Here is a 20,791-nt window from a genome sequence, read left to right on the forward strand (position 1 = left end):
TCAGTCCATTTTAAACAAGCTCAGGCCCAGATAAGATGGTGGTATTTTCTGTATCATGTCTCAATACAATTTTGGTTGTTACAATTTTGGCTGCAGTTTTTAAATTGAGTATCGAACTGTGCACATAGACAATGGCTATCAGAGGTTGTCCTGAGCCCATACAATGACAGGTGTGGAAACAGGTCTGGTGTTGATGCAGTGCCATCTGAGGTCCAAAAGACCACGGCCATTCAATGTGTTTTTCAGCTCCTTCCCTTGTTCACAAATTTCTCTGGATTCTCTGAATGTTTTAATAATATTATGTCCTGTAGATCAGTGTTTCCCAAAGTCTGGGTCGCGACCCACGGGTGGGTCGCAGGAGATTTAATTTGGGTCGCCAGCACAATTTATGTTGTGTTATAGGCCTCACTGATACCATTTGTCATATGATACCGGGAAAGCTAACAGTTTTCTATTAGGATGTAGTTTGTTAACTACCACAGTCACGGTTTTGTCTTAAAGGCTCATGAAACTGGCGCATGAAACTGGAGGACGAACGCATCGCCGAGGGGGAGTCAGAGCATGGATATCTACCTCTCAGAATGAAACCGTTCTTTGGGGCGCCTGCCATGTACCTCGCAGTTGCAAACTGCAAGGGACATGAATCCGCCTATTTGTACGAACATTAACAGATATCAGCTCCTCAACTTTACCGATTAAAATCTAGTGACCATGCTATCAACTAAAGCAGACATCCATAGACCGGACATAAGGACATTCAATTTGCATGTAGATAGTTCCAATTTTAGATGAAGTCTTTAAAGTTAATAGGAACCTCCTCACATTCTTATTTCTGATTTAAAATGCACAGCAGTGCATTATATTAGGCTACAATTTAAATGGACATTTTAAACACTATTTCTCTAGTTTTCTACCTCGCTAACTCCAAAGTAAAGGGGCATTCTTCCGGCTATTGCGCAAAAGCCTCTCATTCTGATATAACGACTATACAATATAATATAGATAGATAGATAGATAGATATACTTTATTGATCCCTAGGGGAAATTCAATATAATACAACAATACAATATAACGACTTGAGTTATTTGCTGTTTGCATCGGAATTGACGTCCACAGTGTTATGGACCCATTTGTCTGCAATGCAATGTAGCCTACAACATTTTTTTTAGAAATACAGGAACAGCTTACTATGCTGTGAATCGCTTAACATCACGAGAATTTCTCCACACTCTCGGATGCGCATCTTTTCAGTAGTCATTTCCAACTTTTCACGCTGATGGTGCTCAAAATGCAACACAACCGTGTTCAAAGCAGGATCTATCTAGATCCTATAGCAATGTATGGTTGGGGGAGGCATAGAAAAGTTGGAGAACCTGTGGCTTAAAACAATATTGGTGGTTGCAGGGTAGATTTGAAGTGAAATGGGTCGCGATGGTCTGTCATTTTTAAAAACTGGGTCCCCAGAAAAAAAGTTTGGGAAACACTGCTGAAGATGATGAACCCCCCAAATGCTAAAATGTCATTGTTTCATCATTTGTGTACACAGGTTTACACAGAGTGATGAATACCCCTACATCTTTACTTCTAAGAGACCCTGCCTCTCTGAGATTCTCTTTTTCATACCCAATCGTGTTGCTAGTTACCCTAATTAGTTATGAAACATTCCTCCTTTAGTTTTCTTTATCATTACACACCTTTTCCAGCATTTTGTTATCCCTGTCCCAACTTTTTTTGAAACATGTTGCTGCTAACAAAATTAACATTTATTTTCCATGAAATAGTCAAATATGTCATTTTCAACATTTGATATGCTGTCTGTGTCCTTTTTGCAAGTAAATATGAGTTTAAGAGATTTGCAGATTATTACATTCTGTTTTTATTCACATTTTACACAACGTCACAACTTTCTCTGTTTTGGGGTTGTAAATAATAATACGGAAAACAAATTTACTCATAAGAGTCATACGTTTATCCATCTCCATCAGAAACTCACCGTGCCTTTCTGCAGCACCTCACTGCTGGGATCAGTCTCCTGCATCCCTCATCTGATGTGTTGTATTTCTTCAGGTCAAACTCATCCAGCACCTTTTCAGACATCAGGAGCATGTGAGCCAGTGCTGAACAGTGGGCAGGAGACAACTTCTGGTTGACATTCTTTGGTGATAACAAGTATTTCTGAATGTCTTTGTGCATGGAATGATCATTCATTTCAAACAAACAGTGGAAAAGATTGATGCATCTTTCAGGACAGAGATCTTCACTGTTGAGCTTCTTTATGTCCTGACATGTTTTCTTAACACTCTCTGAGCTGCTGTACGTGTGGTTCAGGAGACCTCTCAGAAGCCTCTGATTTTTCTCCAGAGAGATGCCCATAAGGAAGCGAACAAAAAGATCCAGGTGTCCATTTTTGCTCTTCAAAGCCTCATCCAATGCATTCTTTAGCAACCAATGTAGATGAGCTTGAGATTGAAAGCCCAGCACTGAGCGAAGACATGATAAAATTGAGAGGTTGGGATTATCTTTGTGTTCTTCACTGAGGAGGGATTTCAGTGCCTCAAGGTTGTCAGTCACATAAGAGTGAAACACATACAGAGCTGCCAGAAACTCCTGGATGCACAGATGAACAAAGCAGTAGACCTTCTTCTGATGTATGACAGTTTCTTCCTTGAAGATCTCGGTGCACATGCCAGAATACACTGAAGCTTCACTGACATCAATACCATACTTTGTCAGGTCCTCTTCATAAAATATTAGATTTCCACTTTCCAGATTATTGAAAGCCAATTCTGCCAACATCAGTAACATTTCTTTCTGGGATTCTAGAAGTTTCTTTTTATCCACTTCCATTCCACTCTGACATGTCTCATCCTTCCAGGTGGTTTGGATGAGCAAGAAGCGTATGAGCATTCCAGTCAAAGTTTTGGGGATTTCCTGGGTGTTGTCCTGTTCCAGCATCTGCTTAAGTACGGTGGCTGCCATCCAAGAAAAGACTGGAATGTGGCACATGATGTGGAGACTCCTGGATGCCTTAATGTGAGAGATGATTCTGTTGGCCTGACTCTCATCACTGATTCTCTTCCTGAAGTACTCTTCCTTCTGTGGGTCATTGAATCCTCGTACTTCTGTAACTTGGTCAATACACTCAACAGGAATTTGGCTGGCTGCTGCTGGTCGTGAGGTTATCCAGATGAGTGCCGATTCAAACAGATCTCCTTGAATGAGGCTTGTCAACAAAGTATCAACTGATGATGTTCGCTTTAAATCAGACAATATCATGTTCTGTTGGAAATTTAGAGGTAACCGACTCTCATCCAAACCATCAAAGATGATCACAACCCGGCAATCGCTGTATCCGTCACCATCCTTCAGCTCCTTCAGCTCAGGGTGGAAGTCAAGCAGGAGGTTGTGAAGACTATACTGAGCATCCCTGACCAAATTCAGCTCACGGAAATAAAAGGGGAAAATAAAATCTATATCCTGATTGGCTACTCCATCTGTCCAGTCAAGAATGAACTTCTGCACTGAGACTGTTTTTCCAATGCCAGCAACACCTTTGGTCATCACAGTTCTGATGGGCGACTCCTGTCCAGGTAAGGCCTTGAAGATATCATTGCAATTGATTGGTGTGTCTTCTGTGGTTTGAGGTCTGGATGCTGACTCTACCTGCCTAACCTCATGTTCCTTATTCACCCCTGCATCTCCCTCTGTGATATAAGCTCCTGGTTTGATGATTCCTTCAGATATGTTGTCAAACCTCTTCTTCAGACTGGCTTTGTGATTCTCTATAACTCTCATTAGGTCCTCATCTGTTGAGAAATTACAAGTTAACAGAGAATAATGAATAATGAATAGATATTCTTATTTGATATATCAACTTGTTTTTAACTATTTGTGTCTGTCCCAAAAAATACTGAAATCATTATACTAACTCACTCTACACAAAATAGGCCTATATCCACAAGCACTAATCAATACTTAAAAACATAAATAATTAAAAAAATATATATTATTCTGTTTATTAGCAGATAAATAAACAGTTTATTAATTCTTAAAAAAAAAGATAAAAAGCCATAATGTATACTCACCTAGTTCCCTCTTTCTGCCTGGCGTATGTTCAGTCTGCAGGTGTCTGATGCTTTTGAAGCCTGTGTGTTCATCCAGTGTGCACATATCTACGTGTTTGTCGATTACACGTGGTTGAGTTCTGGGTTTAGGACTCTCTGTAACGCTCCTAGGAACCTCATTATCTGCTTGGAATAGAGAACATCATTTGATTAACTTTTAAGCTAAACCTTTTAACCCATTAACTTCACCAATCTCTTGTGTACTCGTTGTCATGACAAGCACGGCTAATTCACATTAATTGGCAAACATCAGTGTTGTAATAATTCCATTACATTAACACTATCCTGTTTCCTTTAATAATTCCAATATGTTTCTCTACTCCTCACCTGGTTGTGTGTGGATTCTGTGTCCAGAGGAGTCACTCAGTGCCTGGTCACCTACCAACTGATCAGTGCTGAACACGCAACAAACACAAAACATTACATTTTATTTATATTTTTATTTATTCATTCCATTTGCTGACGCTTTTGTACAAAGCAACTTAACTATGTCAATTATTACAAGGGCCAGTCTCCCCGGAGCCACAGGGACAACAAAACGTGGAGTCAGTTAGCAGTGAAGGGACAACATTGGGTCATTCCATGCAAAATCAATATCCATATTGAACTAGGTTATATTCTTTACATAGAAAAGAGTCATCTAGTGTAATGCACCATGTTTGCTGCATGATGTCAATCAGATTTTCACACAAAAAGTACACTAAAAAAATAAAATTACTCTTTTGAAGAGTGGTCTGGTGCCTGCATCTTGAGTTGAGTCTTGATGTTCAAAAGGCCACCTATTTTTACATCAAACTTTTAGGGAAGTCTCAACATCTGCACCAAAATAGTCAGTGCATTCCTGGATTTTCACTTTCGAGCCTCTTTGCACTATCTACTGTAATATTCATAGAGATCATAGTAAGGGTTGAAAATTTAAACAAATGATATTGTAACAATGTTGCATTCTGGGGATTCTGGGAGGACTTTGGGGTTGTTTTGTGTGTGTTTATGTGGTTATTTACTGTTTATGTACGTGTTTTAGTGTAGCGTGTTTCCCCCTTTTAGTTCTACTTCGTGTGTGACCCTTTGTGTTGGTGTGGCTGTGTCCAACCATGTGTGTGCAATCTACATGTGTTCTTGACCTCCCTAGTGTGTGCTATGTTCTGTGTCTGTGTCACTGCTCTCGAACTCAGCTAATAAAGCGTGTTTGAACAAATTCTCGCTTGAGTTATTATAATATTTTGCCAAATCTGGTCATGTACTTGAGTCTAAAAAATCTGATTAGAATAAAATGGTCATAATATCATAAATTAACTGAGGTTCACATAAAGTGACTCATAATGAACATTGTGACAGAGTGCAACGCATCATTTGAGTTTGGTGATGATCAGTTTGGAGGGGATGATGGTGTTGAATGCTGAACTGAAGTCAATGATCAGCATTCTCACGTAGGTGTTGCTATTGTCAAGGTGGGACAAGGCAGAATGAAGCGCCGTAGAGATGGCATCCTCCATGCTCCTGTTTTGACAGTAGGTGAATTGGAAGGGGTCCAGTGAGGGTGGTGGGAAGGTTTTGAGGTGGGCCAGGACCAGCCTCTCAAAGCACTTCATGATGCTGGGGGTGAGTGCAACTGGATGGAAGTCATTAAGGCTTGTTGCAGTGGAGTGTTTTGGCACCGGCACGATGGAGGTGGTTTTAAAGCGCGCGGGGACAGCTGACTGGGCTAGTGACAGATTAAATATGTCAGTCCAAACTTCAGTCAGCTGCACAGCACAGGCCCTGGGGACGAGTTTGACGAGCTGGTGATCTGAAGAGACCACAGCCTTGATGGCCACTTCCCTGCTGTCCCAATCAAAAGCGGCCACAGAAGTGGTTCAGCCTATCAGAGGTGTCGGTGATGGGGGGGTGGAGTTAGTAGTTTTGTAATCTGTGATGGCCTGGATGCCTTGCCACATGTGGCATGTCGCAATGCAACCTCCAACAACAGTCTCTAGCTTGTACACCGGAGCTGCTTCTTCATTCTTCTTCACTTAAGTCCTCTTTGGACTGGGGATTCTCTAGTATGGCTTTCACCAGAACAAGCTCAATCTTTTATGATTGAACATTAGTCTGGGGAGTCTGCTATGTATTTTCTACTGCACAAGAGGCGTGATCAACGGGCATAGTTTAAATGACTCTGTACGCAATTGGATATTCATTCACCAGTCTGACCAACGAACCGGGTGACATTTGCAGAGCGACTTGAAAACTCCAGGCTCTCCCGATGACGATAGTGGGAGAGCCTGGAGTTTTCGAGTCGCTCTGCAAACGTCACCCGCATCGTCATCGCTTCAAACCTGCCAATAGCACGGCAGCTTATCCCAGCTTGTGATTGGTCCCGGCAAAATTGTAACGGAAGCAGTAGAAAAAGATGCACAGGTTTCCAGCCTGAGTTGCAGGGGGAAAAAGAAATCGCCGGCAGATCAGGCTGGGTTCACCCAGCCTAGGGATTCTCCTGAGCCTGAGGATTATCCTCCATTCTGTTGTAGTATCATTTTCGGGTGTGATTTTCAAGCTTTCCTCTCCGGGTCCATTAAAATATGATGACATGCTGCTCTGAAACCATTTCATGTTCATCCATTTAGCTAGGCTCACTGCAGAAATACTGTCTAATGGAAATATTTGTGCTTGTAAGTGACGTTCATCAATGCAGGGAGGATCATATATTATTGTCTTGAGCGCTGGTAATGTCAGCATTGCGTTGTTATTGTCATTACCCTTGGCCCTTTGCTAACCTTGAATTGCCTGAAGAGGCACTAACTCCCAAAGTAATAATAATTAATTTTGCACATTCCACTCACAGAATTTTAGTACCAGTCTGCAAAGCCAAAGGACGTTACTGTGTTCCACTGTTTGCATATCATGCATGTGTCCACACATGACATCTTCTTTCTACCCAAAATGTTGGGGATGTAGTCTATGGTTGCGTTTACATCGGCAGGCCTTGATGCACAGTTCCGATTTTCCGCCTATATCCGGTTTTATGGACTGCCTCTTTACATCTACGTTGGAGAGTGGCCCATATCAGGTATATGTGTTTACATGGTTCACTAATTTTAAACACTTGAGACAATCCGCACGCGCACCAGAGTAATTTTGATGCCAAAAGATTGTGGGCTTTTTTTTAACAATGAGCAAGTTGAAAATGACAGGGAATATCTGATCTGCCTGTTTATACTGCAGTCGCATTGATTCATATCGGATTTACATGTATTTCCACATATGAATGAGGCCTGAATCCAATCTAAACATATTAGAATCCATGTGTTTTTTTCCTGTTTACACTCCCATGCTGCACATCGGAATTGTGCCACAAAAAAAACGGAAGATTAACCAGAGTCAAATTCCTTGTTTGTTTACGCAATCCTGGCCAATAAAGCTGATTCTGAATCTTCTGATTAAACTGCCTAAGAATGAGTGGGAGAATGTGATGGGGTCTGAAATCAGGAAACTCACCCTCCATCAGAGTGTGCTGGTGACACAGGATCATCCATGTCTTCATCATTCTTCATGGTCCCACAGCTGTGTGCTGCAGACTCTGGACTGAGTGTCTCACTGGGACCTGCAGCCTCCTCTCTCTCAGAGTCACTCATCCTAGCAGCAGTGGGAGAGTCTCCCAAGGACTGAAGACAGAAAATATAGCTTTATATACAGTGAGGCCCATACATATTTGAACCCATGCTAAAGTTGACTAAAAGAGGAATATAAAATTGTAACTAACAATGTAGAAATCAGCAAACTTTGGATTGTATTGCTCACCATTTTTCATGATCTGCTAGGCTATTATCTCTTTGTCGAACTCTCATTAAAAACATACGAGAGACTGGGCAGTGCAGTTATCAGGCTGCTGTTCACTTGTCGTTTTGGACGTGAGTGAAAATTGGACATAGCCAGAGTTAGGCCTACTAGGTGGGGTGGGCCTACCACTGAATTAAAAAGTGTGATTGGCTGGCATGTTGACAGACAGTTCAAGAGGATCTTTGCAATAACTTTAGATCAGAATTAATTCTGAAAATTATTATATGAATTATTCTAATTATAATATTTATATTTCAGAAAATCAAAATCACCACACCAATTATGGGTTATGATAATTATTTCAACCTGACAATGAATGATGATGAAAAGACATCTAACTAACTAACTCAGAGCAACTACACAGCCCATAATCCAAAGCAGGTCTGAGACCAGCAGATAAGGTATAGTGTGAACATGAAGAAAACTGAGGCCCCATCATAGCTGAATTGCACCAGAAAGAGATCCTCTCTCCCTCAGAAAGAGATCCTCTTTCAAATGAACTCACAGATTCATTTGAAAGAGGACTCCCTCAGAAAGAGATCCTCTTTCAAATTAACTCACAGATTCATTTGAAAGAGGACTCCCTCAGAAAGAGATCCTCTTTCAAATTAACTCACAGATTCATTTGAAAGAGGACTCCCTCAGAAAGAGATCCTCTTTTCAAATGAACTCACAGATTCATTTGAAAGAGGACTCCCCCAAAGAGGACTCCCTCAGAAAGAGATCCTCTTTCAAATGAACTCACAGATTCATTTGAAAGAGGACTCCCTCAGAAAGAGATCCTCTTTCAAATGAACTCACAGATTCATTTGAAAGAGGACTCCCCCAAAGAGGACTCCCTCAGAAAGAGATCCTCTTTCAAATGAACTCACAGATTCATTTGAAAGAGGACTCCCTCAGAAAGAGATCCTCTTTCAAATTAACTCACAGATTCATTTGAAAGAGGACTCCCTCAGAAAGAGATCCTCTTTCAAATGAACTCACAGATTCATTTGAAAGAGGACTCCCTCAGAAAGAGATCCTCTTTCAAATGAACTCACAATGTGAAACAACAAAAACAACCCTCTCCCTTGAGTCCCATTTGTTTTGGTTCTTTCTGGTCCCATTTTAATGGACTGAGTTTGGTTCTTTCTGGTCCCATTTTAATGGACTGAGTTTGGTTCCCTCTGGTCCCATTTTAATGGGCTGAGTTTGGTTCCCTCTGGTCCCATTTTAATGGGCTGAGTTTGGTTCCCTCTGGTCCCATTTTAATGGGCTGAGTTTGGTTCTTTTAAAAGGGACTATATATGAAAATGGCACACAGCAGCAAGGCAAACATAAAACGTTTGTATTTAGGTTGTGAGAGCATTATCCTTCCCTGTGAACTAAATCAGCGGTGTCAAACATAAGGCCCAGGGGCCAGATGGGTTTCATATGCCCCCAGATGTTATAGGTAGGAAGGGAAAATTAGAAAAAAAGATATTCCCATTCAGTTGTCTTCAACAATGAGCAATAAGCAATATCTCTATGATATGATAAATTGATAACCCAGCACTACAAACCATCCTCAGGAAGGAAGAAGTGTAAAACCTAACATGGAAGTAGTAGGGCATTTCAAGAGAGAAAGAGCAGTATATGACAGCAGTGCATTATTTGCACTTGTTTGCTCATAAGTGATATCAAACAATACTCCAATACCCATGCAGAAAAATGATAATGATCCTGACAATGACGGCCCCCCATGAGGTCTCATTCCATCAAATCCGGCCCACTACCTAATATGAGTTTGACACCCCCTAAGTCAAAATTCATCTGATTTGTCTTCCTGTAAAATTGTTCTTTGTCACATAGGCTACATCTTTCAGGTGCACAGGAAAACCACAGACATTTGCTTTAGCATGTCACTTTTCTCCGAGTAGAGAGAACAGAGAACGGGTTTTGCAGACACAGGCTAACATATTCTAGCCGAACACGTGGCTAACATACTCTAGCCTAACATGTGGCTAACATACTCTAGCCTAACATGTGACCAAAAGCATCTTCATGCAGCTATACCAAGATCTATAAAGCAGGCGCGCGGGAACATATTTTTGACCAGGGGTGCTGAATAACAAAATAATGGATGTCCGACAATTTCTACCCTAGCATGATATGATTCGAATTTAGACAGCTAAATACACCATTTCAGCGCCGTGTATGAGTAGACCCTCTGGTAGACCTAAGAGCGAGAACAGCCACATTCCACTGCAACTATGCGCAGCACTTGCCACTCCGACTCATTAATAAAAACTGCGCGCACACACACCAGACCCACAGAAGCGCACTTGACTTTACATCATTAAACTATTTCAGTATATTGCTTTTCTGATTGTCAAAACCACACCAGATAGTATGGGGAATCGTGCAATTTTAGGAACGGTTCATATAGATTTTTGCAACTGGTGATTTTTTACTTGCTAGGACCCCATTGAATACAAAACAACCTGTTTCCAATATTTCCAAAATTCAAGATGGTGGACAATATATGCAGAAAAATAATATAAAGGCTTAAAGTGGTCAATTGTTTTGATAAATATACATATAATAAGGTAGACAAGTGATATACAGACTATTTACAAAAGATGTATTGCATCATTTGCCAAAAAATTTGGAGAAAAATGGGAAAAATAGAAAAACATTTAATCTGCATTTTGTTTCATTATTAAAGAGTTCAACAAAACATTGTCACTCAAGTATTTATCCTCACCACTGTCACTGTCTTTTTAATATTGGTGCACATCTCCTCAGAGCCTTCACACCTGCAAAGTTGTGTGAATGGTAAGTTGTTACTCTTGCAAGAACACCTTCTACTGCATTGGCTGGCAAGACAACAGCACTTCCAGTGTTTCCCCTACAATGTATTCATCAGCGGCGCAGCGCCGCTCCTGGAATTCAAGCGCCACTGCAAAAAAAGTTGGCTAATTAAAAAAAAAAAACACGCAAGTGAACTTCAGGAACAGCTGCCGTTCGTTCAGGTTTGATGTCAACAAATAATAGTAGGCTAACATTGAAGGTGCAGTCAGGGATTCCACAGGAGATCATGCTTGTTTGTGTTTAAGTTTAAATTAAACACCGCCAGCGACCTTCAGTAGCCTATTTCCTGATAATTTCCAAGCAGTGTTTCGTTTTTGTTTGTGATACAGGCAATGCTTTCAAGCCCTGTGTTGCTAACATATATAGGCTGTGAAACTAAGGTCTAGCTAGCCTATTGGTGGGTTTAATTGAATTTGAGTAATAGGATACGCAACCATTACATCTGGAGATAGTTTGTAATTCCTGTAGAGCTCACCAAAATTATAGAAATGATACAAGACACTTATCTCCTATAATCCAATATAGATTTTCTTCGAGTTTTTGAGCATTTATTTTACCAAATGACATGGAAAACATAATTCATTTCATCCACATATTCTTATGCACCATGCACAACAACGCTACTAAGTTGGCTTAAAACAGTGAGAATCAAGCAAGCCTCACGGGCCATCATGGCATTAAAGTGACAGGCACTCAATTCGACTTGCACAGCACCAATAAAGTGTAATGACATGAAAGAGAAGTCTTATAGTTTATACAGTGCTGTGCAAAAGTTATGACACCCATGCTGAAATTGACTAATGGGAGGAAAAAAAAACATCTTTTGCCTTTTGTCTTAATGCCTTAATAAAAAAAAATAGGACATCAATTATTTTTTAATGTATCATGTATCGTAAATATATAAATGTTATTATATAAATAAATGTCTTAACTGATGCACAGCACTGTATATTCTAAGTAGTAATAGTTTGTACAGTGGCCTAGTGTACAGTGGCTAATTACTAATAATGTAAAGGAAAAAGGTGAAAGAAAAACATGAATAATCCTGTTCAAGTACTGCAATAATCATGCTTTGTAAATGCTTGTGTTGATGGTTGTCCTAATTTGTAACTCAATCTGTCCATTTCTTTCACAAAATCCACCAGAAGTCACCATTTAAGGAGTCATTTTTCACAATTTTCTTTTTTTTGTGGTGGTGGGGGGTGGCTTCCTACGATCAACAGCACCACTGCTGGAAAATTTTCTAGGGGAAACACTGACTTCACAAGCTCCACAACAGCCTGTGGTGCTGGTGGAAGTTTTGACAGAACAGGAGCCCATTGCCCATCAACAATTTGCCTCCATCCCAGTGATAGTGAGTCAAGAATCTTTGGAGCAGGCACTGTATCTTGTGCCCGAACATTTGCTTGCCTGTGTGCTCTCAGAATTTCAATTTCAACTTAAATTCACTTATAGAGCGTCAAAACATTGTCTCATGGCGCTTTACAGAGTGTTAAACATTCAGACAGAGACAATGAGTAACAGGGGCAAGGAAAAACTCGCAAGAATTGGAGAAACATATCGGATGAAACCCTAAGCAGATCCACGACTCAAGGGCCTGACCCATCTGCCTGGGGTCAGTTAAAGGACAGTAAGGTCTATATACAAAGAATAGAACATGGTATTTAGAGCCACCTGAGGTATATGTTACAAAGTGGTTAGATGGTTACATAATGTCGTGGAAAAACTATCCACTTTCCCGAACCTCCAATCCAACTAGCACTCTGATGTCAAAGACCCGAAGGAGAACACCAAGACGAGAGAAGCTGAAGACTGTTGATCCTTTATTCACCGTGATTGCAGTGATAATACAATCCAAACAGCGCCAGGACTGGACCGCCAGGCAATAGAGTGATGAGTGGCAGCTGCTACCCCGATGAGATCTGATCTGAGTGTGCCTGAGCTCTTTCTTTTATGCTCTCAGGGGCCTGGGAGGCGTTCCTATCCTCAGGAACGTCACCAGGCCCTTTTTAGCCAATCAGAACGTTTTGGGACTTGAGATATTGGTGGAAAACCCTTCTCATTTAAACATTAAAAATGTGTGTTACTAGGCAGAATACATGTGACCAGTTCCTATGTGTAATCTGTTGCCAGGCAGAGTATGCGTTTGTTTTGGTTCTATGTGTGCTTTCACTTTTGTTTCTGCCTCCTTTTCTTGTAAACCCCTCCACTTCTTCTCAGCCCTGTTTGGTTTTACTTTCACTGCCATTCCTCCTCAGTTTCACTCTTAGTCTCTGACCGCTCAGTCTCATGACTTCCAGTAAATGTTGCATAACAGTTGCATAAACAATATCCTTATATAAGATGGAATGTTTTCTAATAAACCAGCATGCACACACACACAAGTTACTCAAGTTATTATGTCTAGATAAAATCACCACAATAACCAGTATGATAATGCATGAATCCTATTTAGTGTTAAGTTCAAATAGTCCAGTGTAGGGGATGAATTGTCCATAGGGATTAGGAGTTGTCATCGGGCAAGTAGTGGGTCTCTAGGCTGCGCGGGTAGGAATCCGAGCATGGGGACAGCAATAGACAATGGTAGGACAATCATAGGGATGGGATTCCCTAGTTCCCGAGTTCCACTGAAGGGCTGTAGCTGTTTGAAAACCATGTTTTGAGGAGCTGACACACAAATTTCTCACATCCAGCTAACACGTCTGGAGATGGATGAGGACCTACTACAAGCCTACAAAGTGTGTTAATGACATCATCATGACTTGATTGACTTGAAACAGAAACCTTTCCTTTCCCACGGGATAAACAGTAAATGGCGGGACAAACGGTTGACTTTCAATTTCCTGACAGGATACAATAGGATACCCGATAGGTCCACCGACTCTATGCACGATGTGATTGGCTGGACCGAAGTTGGGTTTTTCCACCTCAAGCCAACGGAGAGTTGATAGACTACCCTGGCTAGAAATTACATTTGCTGTTGCTAGGGTGCGTCAAGATTTCTAGGCTGAGATGTATCTTTTGTCGACGTTCTCCAGTGCCCATGATAATGAGACTGTCTTTGTTGATGTCTGGTACCCTGCGAAGGGCAAGCACCAAGACATCTGTGTGACGAGTAGATTTGTGGGGTTTTGCCAAAATGACTTACTGCTACTGCCACCTTTGTGTGTGTGAACTGTGACTGGCAGTTTACATAGTTCAACAGCTTTATGAGCAAGGTAGAGGACGAGGTTGGCTTTGGTTTCCTTCGATCCCAGAAAGGTTTAAAGTCTTTGATTGGTGTAGTCTTGTATTTTGTATCCCTTATCATGAGCTTTTTCCCATTGTATCGAACCTGTCTCTGGCCCTGTCTTTCATGGAGTTTGTGATGGTATAGTTGTTAAATAATAAGTAGCCTATATGTCATTGTAGCCTCGTGCCTCACTTTCAACATTTTCAAAGAAGCATTCTGCCAGATCTTAGCAACAGTTCATGTCACTTTTCCTGACAACCATCTCCTGCACAACAGCCATGCCATCTATTAAAGGAACTGTATGTAAGATTGTGGCCAAAACTGGTACTACAATCACTTTCAAATTACTGTAGAGTGGTGTATCCCCTTCCCCTCCCCTCTGACTGGCAGAGCTGGCAACCCGGATGCCAAAACACTACTGACTTTGTGATTAGTAGATAGGTGGAGGGTGACGCATCAGGCCAAAACACAACATGACAACATCAACATCAGTTGAGGGCTGCAACTTCACTTTTTAAATGACAATATCCTGGCCAGACTACTGTTGTCAGTGATATAAGTATTTAAAATGAACATGATTTCTTAATGTCTAGTGACATATCAGGGCCATTTTATGATTAATTGAAATACATTTCTTACATACGGTTCCTTTAAGATGCTATCCAATGTGTGTGTTAATTGCACTGAGCTACTCTCTGTAGATTGTTCAGATGATGCTGTTTCTGAAACCAGTCACAATTCATGGATGAAGGCAGACTTAGCTGTAGTGGGCAGCTAAGTGGGCAGGGCTTCAATAATTCTGTTAACAGAATTATTGAAGACCAAAGAGCTCATTGTGGACTTCAGGAAGCTTTCTATCTGAGGAGGCTAAAGAAGGTCCACCGCCTCCTCAGATCATGGTGAACTTCTACCCTGCACCATCAAGTTTATCCTTACCAAATGTGTCACAGTTTGGTATGGCAACTGCTCTGCCCACCTAATCTAAAAAGCATTGCAGAGGGTGGTGAAAACTGCCCAACGCATCACTGGTTCCTCACTCCCCTCCATTGAGGCCATCCAGGGCAAGTGATGCTTGCATAAGGCGCACAGCAGGTTCAGAGGAAGCTTTCCTGCAGCTGAACTCTAGCTCTGCATCCTGGTTGACAACCAACCTACAAAGCCACCCCCGCCCAATGCCTCCTTGCCTGTGCCTGTTGAGGTGTCCCCGACCATAGCAATCTTGACAGGGACAACAAGGAGGCAGACCCCCCCCCAATGTATGTTGTTTATACATTGTTCACATTACATAGCCATATTTATTCTGCTCTCATAAAGTAACTGCTAACATACACTGCACATATTTATATTACTCTAAACCTCTCTACCTTATATAAATCAACTGTATACTACTGTCTACACGTTTCTTGACCTGTCTATGCACCACCTGTCTATACTTTGTATATCACATTGCACTTTTCTTTTTTTTTTGCACTTCTGGTTAGACACAAACCACATTTCATTGTCTTCATACTTGTACTCTGCAATGACAATGAAGTTGAATCTAATCTAATCTAATCTATTGTGGTGAGTGCAGAACATTACTTTAATTCAAATGATTATTAGGTTATGTGAAGGAAACTTTTAATCAGTCAATGTGTTTTTCCGGGTATGCCAATAAATAGCATAATGGTGGTTACACCAATCACTGGTTGATAATCATGACATCTCATGTCACCCATGGTCATATTTATTACCTAAGTCATTCAATTTTATTAGAACATGTATGTATATAATGATAATACCTAACATATATCCATTTAAAATATTTAAAAAGATGATTATTTGCAATTTTTGGTGATATATCCGCCATCTTGGATTTTGGACCAGTGCAGTCCGGGAAAAAATTGGAAACAGGTAGTTTTGCAAACTATAGGGTCTGAAGAAGTGAAAAAACATAATTTGCAAAAATCTATATGAAATGTTCCAAACACCTTTTTTTGCTACATATCGCCCTGCACTAAGAGATGTTTGGCTTGAAAATATAATTAGGCTAGCCTAGAAATCTAGACGCGCCCCTAGCGGCAGCACATTCCAGGGCTAGTCTAGCAACTCTCCGTTGGCTTGTGAGCTCCAGAAATCAGGGCATTGAAATCGTTTATAGAGTCGTTTGGTGGGCTTAACATAATGATTGATGGCAGAGTTGCAACGGTTTGGCTTGAATTCCCTGCTACTTGAAAACAAATATCCTATTAAGGCCCTATTGCGTGCAGAGGGAATTTGAAAGACAACTGATTATCCCGCCCCTCGGACTGAGCACTGCGAACGGTGAGTGCCCAGACCCTACATTTTAATGTGGGTCTGGCTCGCCAGGCTATAATTAGGCTGCAATGACCTACAATGGCAAACAATTTCTGAGTAGCCTAACTTATGGCGTCTCCACTCCACAGCAAAAGTGTCCTAACCACCAATTACAGCGGTTTCTATCTGAGCGACTCCAATAGTGAAAGGATTTCAGTGTCATATTTCGGTGGCACTAGCTAAGCTGTCGTGGAACTCGAGATGACATGTCTACTGATAGGCAACAGGTCTCACCAACACGAAATTCGTGGATTTGGGCTAGATCAGCCACATTGCCTGACACTAAAAGAAACTGAGCCGTACATGAGGTCGTGGGCTTGCCAAAGACTAATTGCAAAAATTGCAAAATATTGGGCTTTTCACAATCCAACGATATATCCAAAGTGCGAACTAGTTGGTGATGTTATATGGAAACTGGCAGTAGGATATGCATGCTACACAGAGTTCTAACAGGCGCATGGCCTAATAAGCAGGCAAGATATAACCATGGTTTCGTTATCAATTCGTGTTTGTGGTAATAATGACAGCAACAATAAAACCATCTTGATCTTCATCATTTTTGACAGATCAGCAGCCTCTGGATGGTCATTTGCATAGTTAGCCTACCTTTAGTTTGCATTTACATTTTAAACACTGAATCTACTGTCTTTACTGCCGGGAGAGAAAAAAATCCTGTATTCTTTTCTGTAGCCTAATATTCTTTTCTCGAAGTCAACTAGCCTGCTTGCAACGTCTCTCCTCAGCGAGTCACGTCACTTTAAACGTTATAGTCTAGCTATAGAAGTGAATCTTGACTATGGATAGCTATATTCAAAGCTATCCATAACCTTTTTTGCTATTTGCCTATTTGACAACAAATATAATGACAAACTGCGAATTTGTAGGCCTATTGACAAAAAGCAAGGGGTGCTGCAGCACCCTCAGCACCCACCTTCCCGCGCCCTTGCTATAAAGCGCTCTATTAAGACATATCACATAACATCACCCGTGTTATTTGATTGAGTGGCCCTATAATCAGGGGGTGAGAACCATGGACGGATTATGAGCCATTGGGCCCCTGGGCACAGACATGAAAAGGGCCTCCCCTGCCCACCTCACAAAGTTAGAACATTTACATGAAGCAGTCACTTTTCATCCAGTGACTTACATATTTCAATTCTATTACCAGAGACTACTCTGACTACAGAGCAACTTTGGGTTACTTTGGGTCATCTCCGTATCTAGCTCATATTGCTGTTAATTTTTAACATGTTTTGATTGGGACATCATGTTCTCCAAAAAGAACACTCACTGATCGCTAAGGCTTCTGATAAGCCTGCACAGGATTATCAGGGGAATGATAAACTTCAGCCGGAAAAACTTTCCACATGTGGCTAATTACTTAGTCAGCATACTATCTCAGAATGAAAATGAAAGTAAGATGCAACACGATATAATGCTAACCTGCACAGGCAACACACAATAAGGGCATGTCACTGCTATGTTACTTACGGTACCAAATGATAACAACTCTGTACAACATTGCTGCGACGCTGCAAAGATGTGACCAGAAGGTAATGTTGCGGTGACTTTCACTCTCTGCCAATGTCGCTGCAATGTCATGTGTTTGCTGAGGTGTTCTGCCAAAGACATTACACATACATGTTAAACCAAACACACACAAGAGTAAAATCTACTATCCAATGTACAATGTACATTTTTTTGAGAGTAAGAAAAAAATAAAACAAGAGGCACAGAATCTCGCAGCAGAAAGCTTCATCAAAGCAGGGATATGGGCAAGACCTTGACCAACAGATATTCCAGACTCAAAATCTGCTGATTTTGACTGATAATGAAAACCTAACTTCCTTGGCAAAGCTAATTACAAAAAGGACCTTGCAACTTTGAAACCATAAAGGTCTCTAAGACATATAACAATACGCAATAAAGATAGCATGTTTCAAATGATGTGACACAACCAATATTAGCCAGTTCAGAGAGCAAACAGGTTATTAAAGGTGGGAATGAGAAAGCTAGAAAATGGATAGAAGAAACTGTGAGAGGATGAGGATGAGTGTGTATGCAAGGTGGAGGAGGAGGAGGAGGAGGAAGAACAAGCTACTATGATAGAACATGTTTTCATTCATCAAAACAGAGGCTTGAACTTCAGGGCCCCCTGAGCCCTTGGGCCCCTGGGCCTGGGCCCGCTAGGCCCATTCAGTAATCCATCCCTGGTGAGAACATAGCAACTTCACACAGAGTTTTGGGCCCAGGCCTGGTTGACGTTAAAGTAGCCTATTCAACATCGTTTTGGGAATTCATCTAATAATAGAACAGCCTATTGGCATGTATACCTCGGGCCAAAACTGCATACAATTGTGGGAAGCAGTAGGGCCAAGCTTATTGTTCTGCATCAGGTTTTCATGAATGTCAGCTAGAGCTAGAATGCTGTGCAAAGAACATGAAATTACTTCATACATTTTAAACTTTACTTTTTACCCTTTTTTAACATTTTCAATTAACTTTTTATACTTTTTTAATGTAGTAGGCTACTCCATAAGTCCAGTGCTCTCTGTACACGTGTGTATAGGCTACCTGTCTGTCTGTCTGCTTGCCACATGTCCAAACCTTATTAGGCCTACATAGGTTATAATTTGGGAAGGAGAAATTGAAGGAAACTCCTGCTACATTCAGCCACCTATTAGTTATAGGCTAACGTGTGTGCGCGCCCAAGCGTGTTGTTTGTCTGAAAATGGGAAGTTAATTGTGTAGGCCTACGCTATCTGAGCGGCCACACGCATGCGAACAAAGCAACGTGGCCGCCATTTCACACTTCTGCACCATACAACCATATGAACTTTTGATTTCTTACAATGAAAATGAAATTAAGAACATATTGGGACACGACAGAAACATGTTCTTCCATTGATATAAGTTTGTGATTTATTCTCAATAGGCCTAATTTATATCTATGATGTAGCTCTGTCGATGCTCTAGTAAACGTGCAGAACTAATTTTACCATGTAGGCTATATCCTTACGTAATTAACACTGTTTAAACTACGGAACAACCACCAAACAACAACGCTCTCTGGAAACAGCTTACAAAGGGAGAGTTTGTAAATTCAATCTGACATGCTCTGGACGCTCCGAGAGTGTGGCGCTCTGAATAAGCACACGATAAATCCGCAACTAGCCTACCCACCCACAATTTTACGAAACAAGACAAACAATAATGATTGACATAGCCTACTCACCACGAAATAGGTCCTTCTAAAATATAAAATTTCCAAGACTTTAACAAAGCCTATCTACATCCGTCTTGACGATAGCACAACTTTAAAACCTTTCACTTTCGATATCGGAGTAAGCGTCAGTGGAAGTGGGTAGGCCTATGCAACATAATACAGATAAGCTACTGTTAAGGTCAACATTGTAGATTGTAGCTACTAGGCGCCCTATGATAACGGGCGCCCTGTGAGTTGTCCGTCCGACAGGTGCTGTGAGTGCTGCGTCAAAAGCATTTGGCACAGAAACAGTCAGGCTGTTTCAATAAGCATCATCTCACACCTAGAAGAATAACGCAGAGTGCAGAGAATCTATTTAAAGTTTTTATTCTGATTGTGCATTAAAACCTTCTGGTCTTGGCCCAGTATATAAAGATTACTAGGAGACCAAGGATAGTTGCAACCTTTTTCTCCAATCAGAAACAAGCTAGAGTGATGACATCACTGCATATGCTCAGTTGGATACCCCGCAGATAAAAATCAAATAGATTCCTGAGCTGCTCCAGGATTTATTGTGGAAACACTTGTTAAGGAATGAAAGTATTTATTTTATTGAGCTTTGTTGTGTTCACTGTTGTGATTCAGCTCACATATGGTTTACATGAGTGATATGTTAACTTTAAGCTAGTATGTTTAGCATGTAACAAGGTCCCCTTGTTTAGCTAGCACATGAGGTTTTTGTCATGGCTGACTGTTGCAACTGTCCCTGTACAATGCATACAGTAGATATATGATAACATAAAATATAGTTTTATAGTTTTACATGACAATAGGCTAAAATACAATTAATTGCCTCACAAATTGTTCCATTCTTCCTGTCACTTAAGGCCTAGTGTATTTTATATCAATTTTAATTTTTGACATCAGCACATAACGCACAGACGCATGCGCACACACATACATCCACACGCACAGACACGCACACACACCTCCACACAGGCACACACAGACACACACACACACACACACACAGACACACACACACACACACACACACACACTCGTAACCCTCCAGCAAGACTTTTCAGCAGCATTAGATCTCGAGTCAGGTTTGGTGGGGTTTGTTTTACTCATTACAATCCACAAAAAGGACATGATTATTGACATGAATGATGTACACGTGACACTTTAGTTGTAAATGTAGCTGTAGCCTAAAACAGTGGAAGCCTGTTTCTGTGCAT

The 20,791-nt window shown here is 41.0% G+C and overlaps 1 protein-coding gene across 1 annotated transcript in view; it reads right to left on the reverse strand.

The window, feature by feature from the left end:
* The window catches only part of LOC125297532 (protein NLRC3-like), a 33,332-nt gene extending 13,632 nt beyond the window's left edge, over positions 1-19,700 (reverse strand). Inside the window, exons 1-5 of the mRNA XM_048247928.1 lie at positions 19,581-19,700; positions 7,603-7,769; positions 4,453-4,520; positions 4,087-4,251; positions 1,995-3,807 (exon numbers count right to left, since the gene is read on the reverse strand). Of these exons, the coding sequence (XP_048103885.1) occupies positions 1,995-3,807; positions 4,087-4,251; positions 4,453-4,520; positions 7,603-7,739 (2,183 nt within the window). The 5' untranslated portion in view covers positions 7,740-7,769; positions 19,581-19,700. The remainder of the gene's footprint in view (positions 1-1,994; positions 3,808-4,086; positions 4,252-4,452; positions 4,521-7,602; positions 7,770-19,580) is intronic.
* Between the last annotated feature and the right edge of the window lie 1,091 nt (positions 19,701-20,791).

This window comes from Alosa alosa, chromosome 7 (assembly GCF_017589495.1).
Source record: "Alosa alosa isolate M-15738 ecotype Scorff River chromosome 7, AALO_Geno_1.1, whole genome shotgun sequence".
Taxonomy (NCBI): Eukaryota; Metazoa; Chordata; class Actinopteri; order Clupeiformes; family Clupeidae; genus Alosa; species Alosa alosa.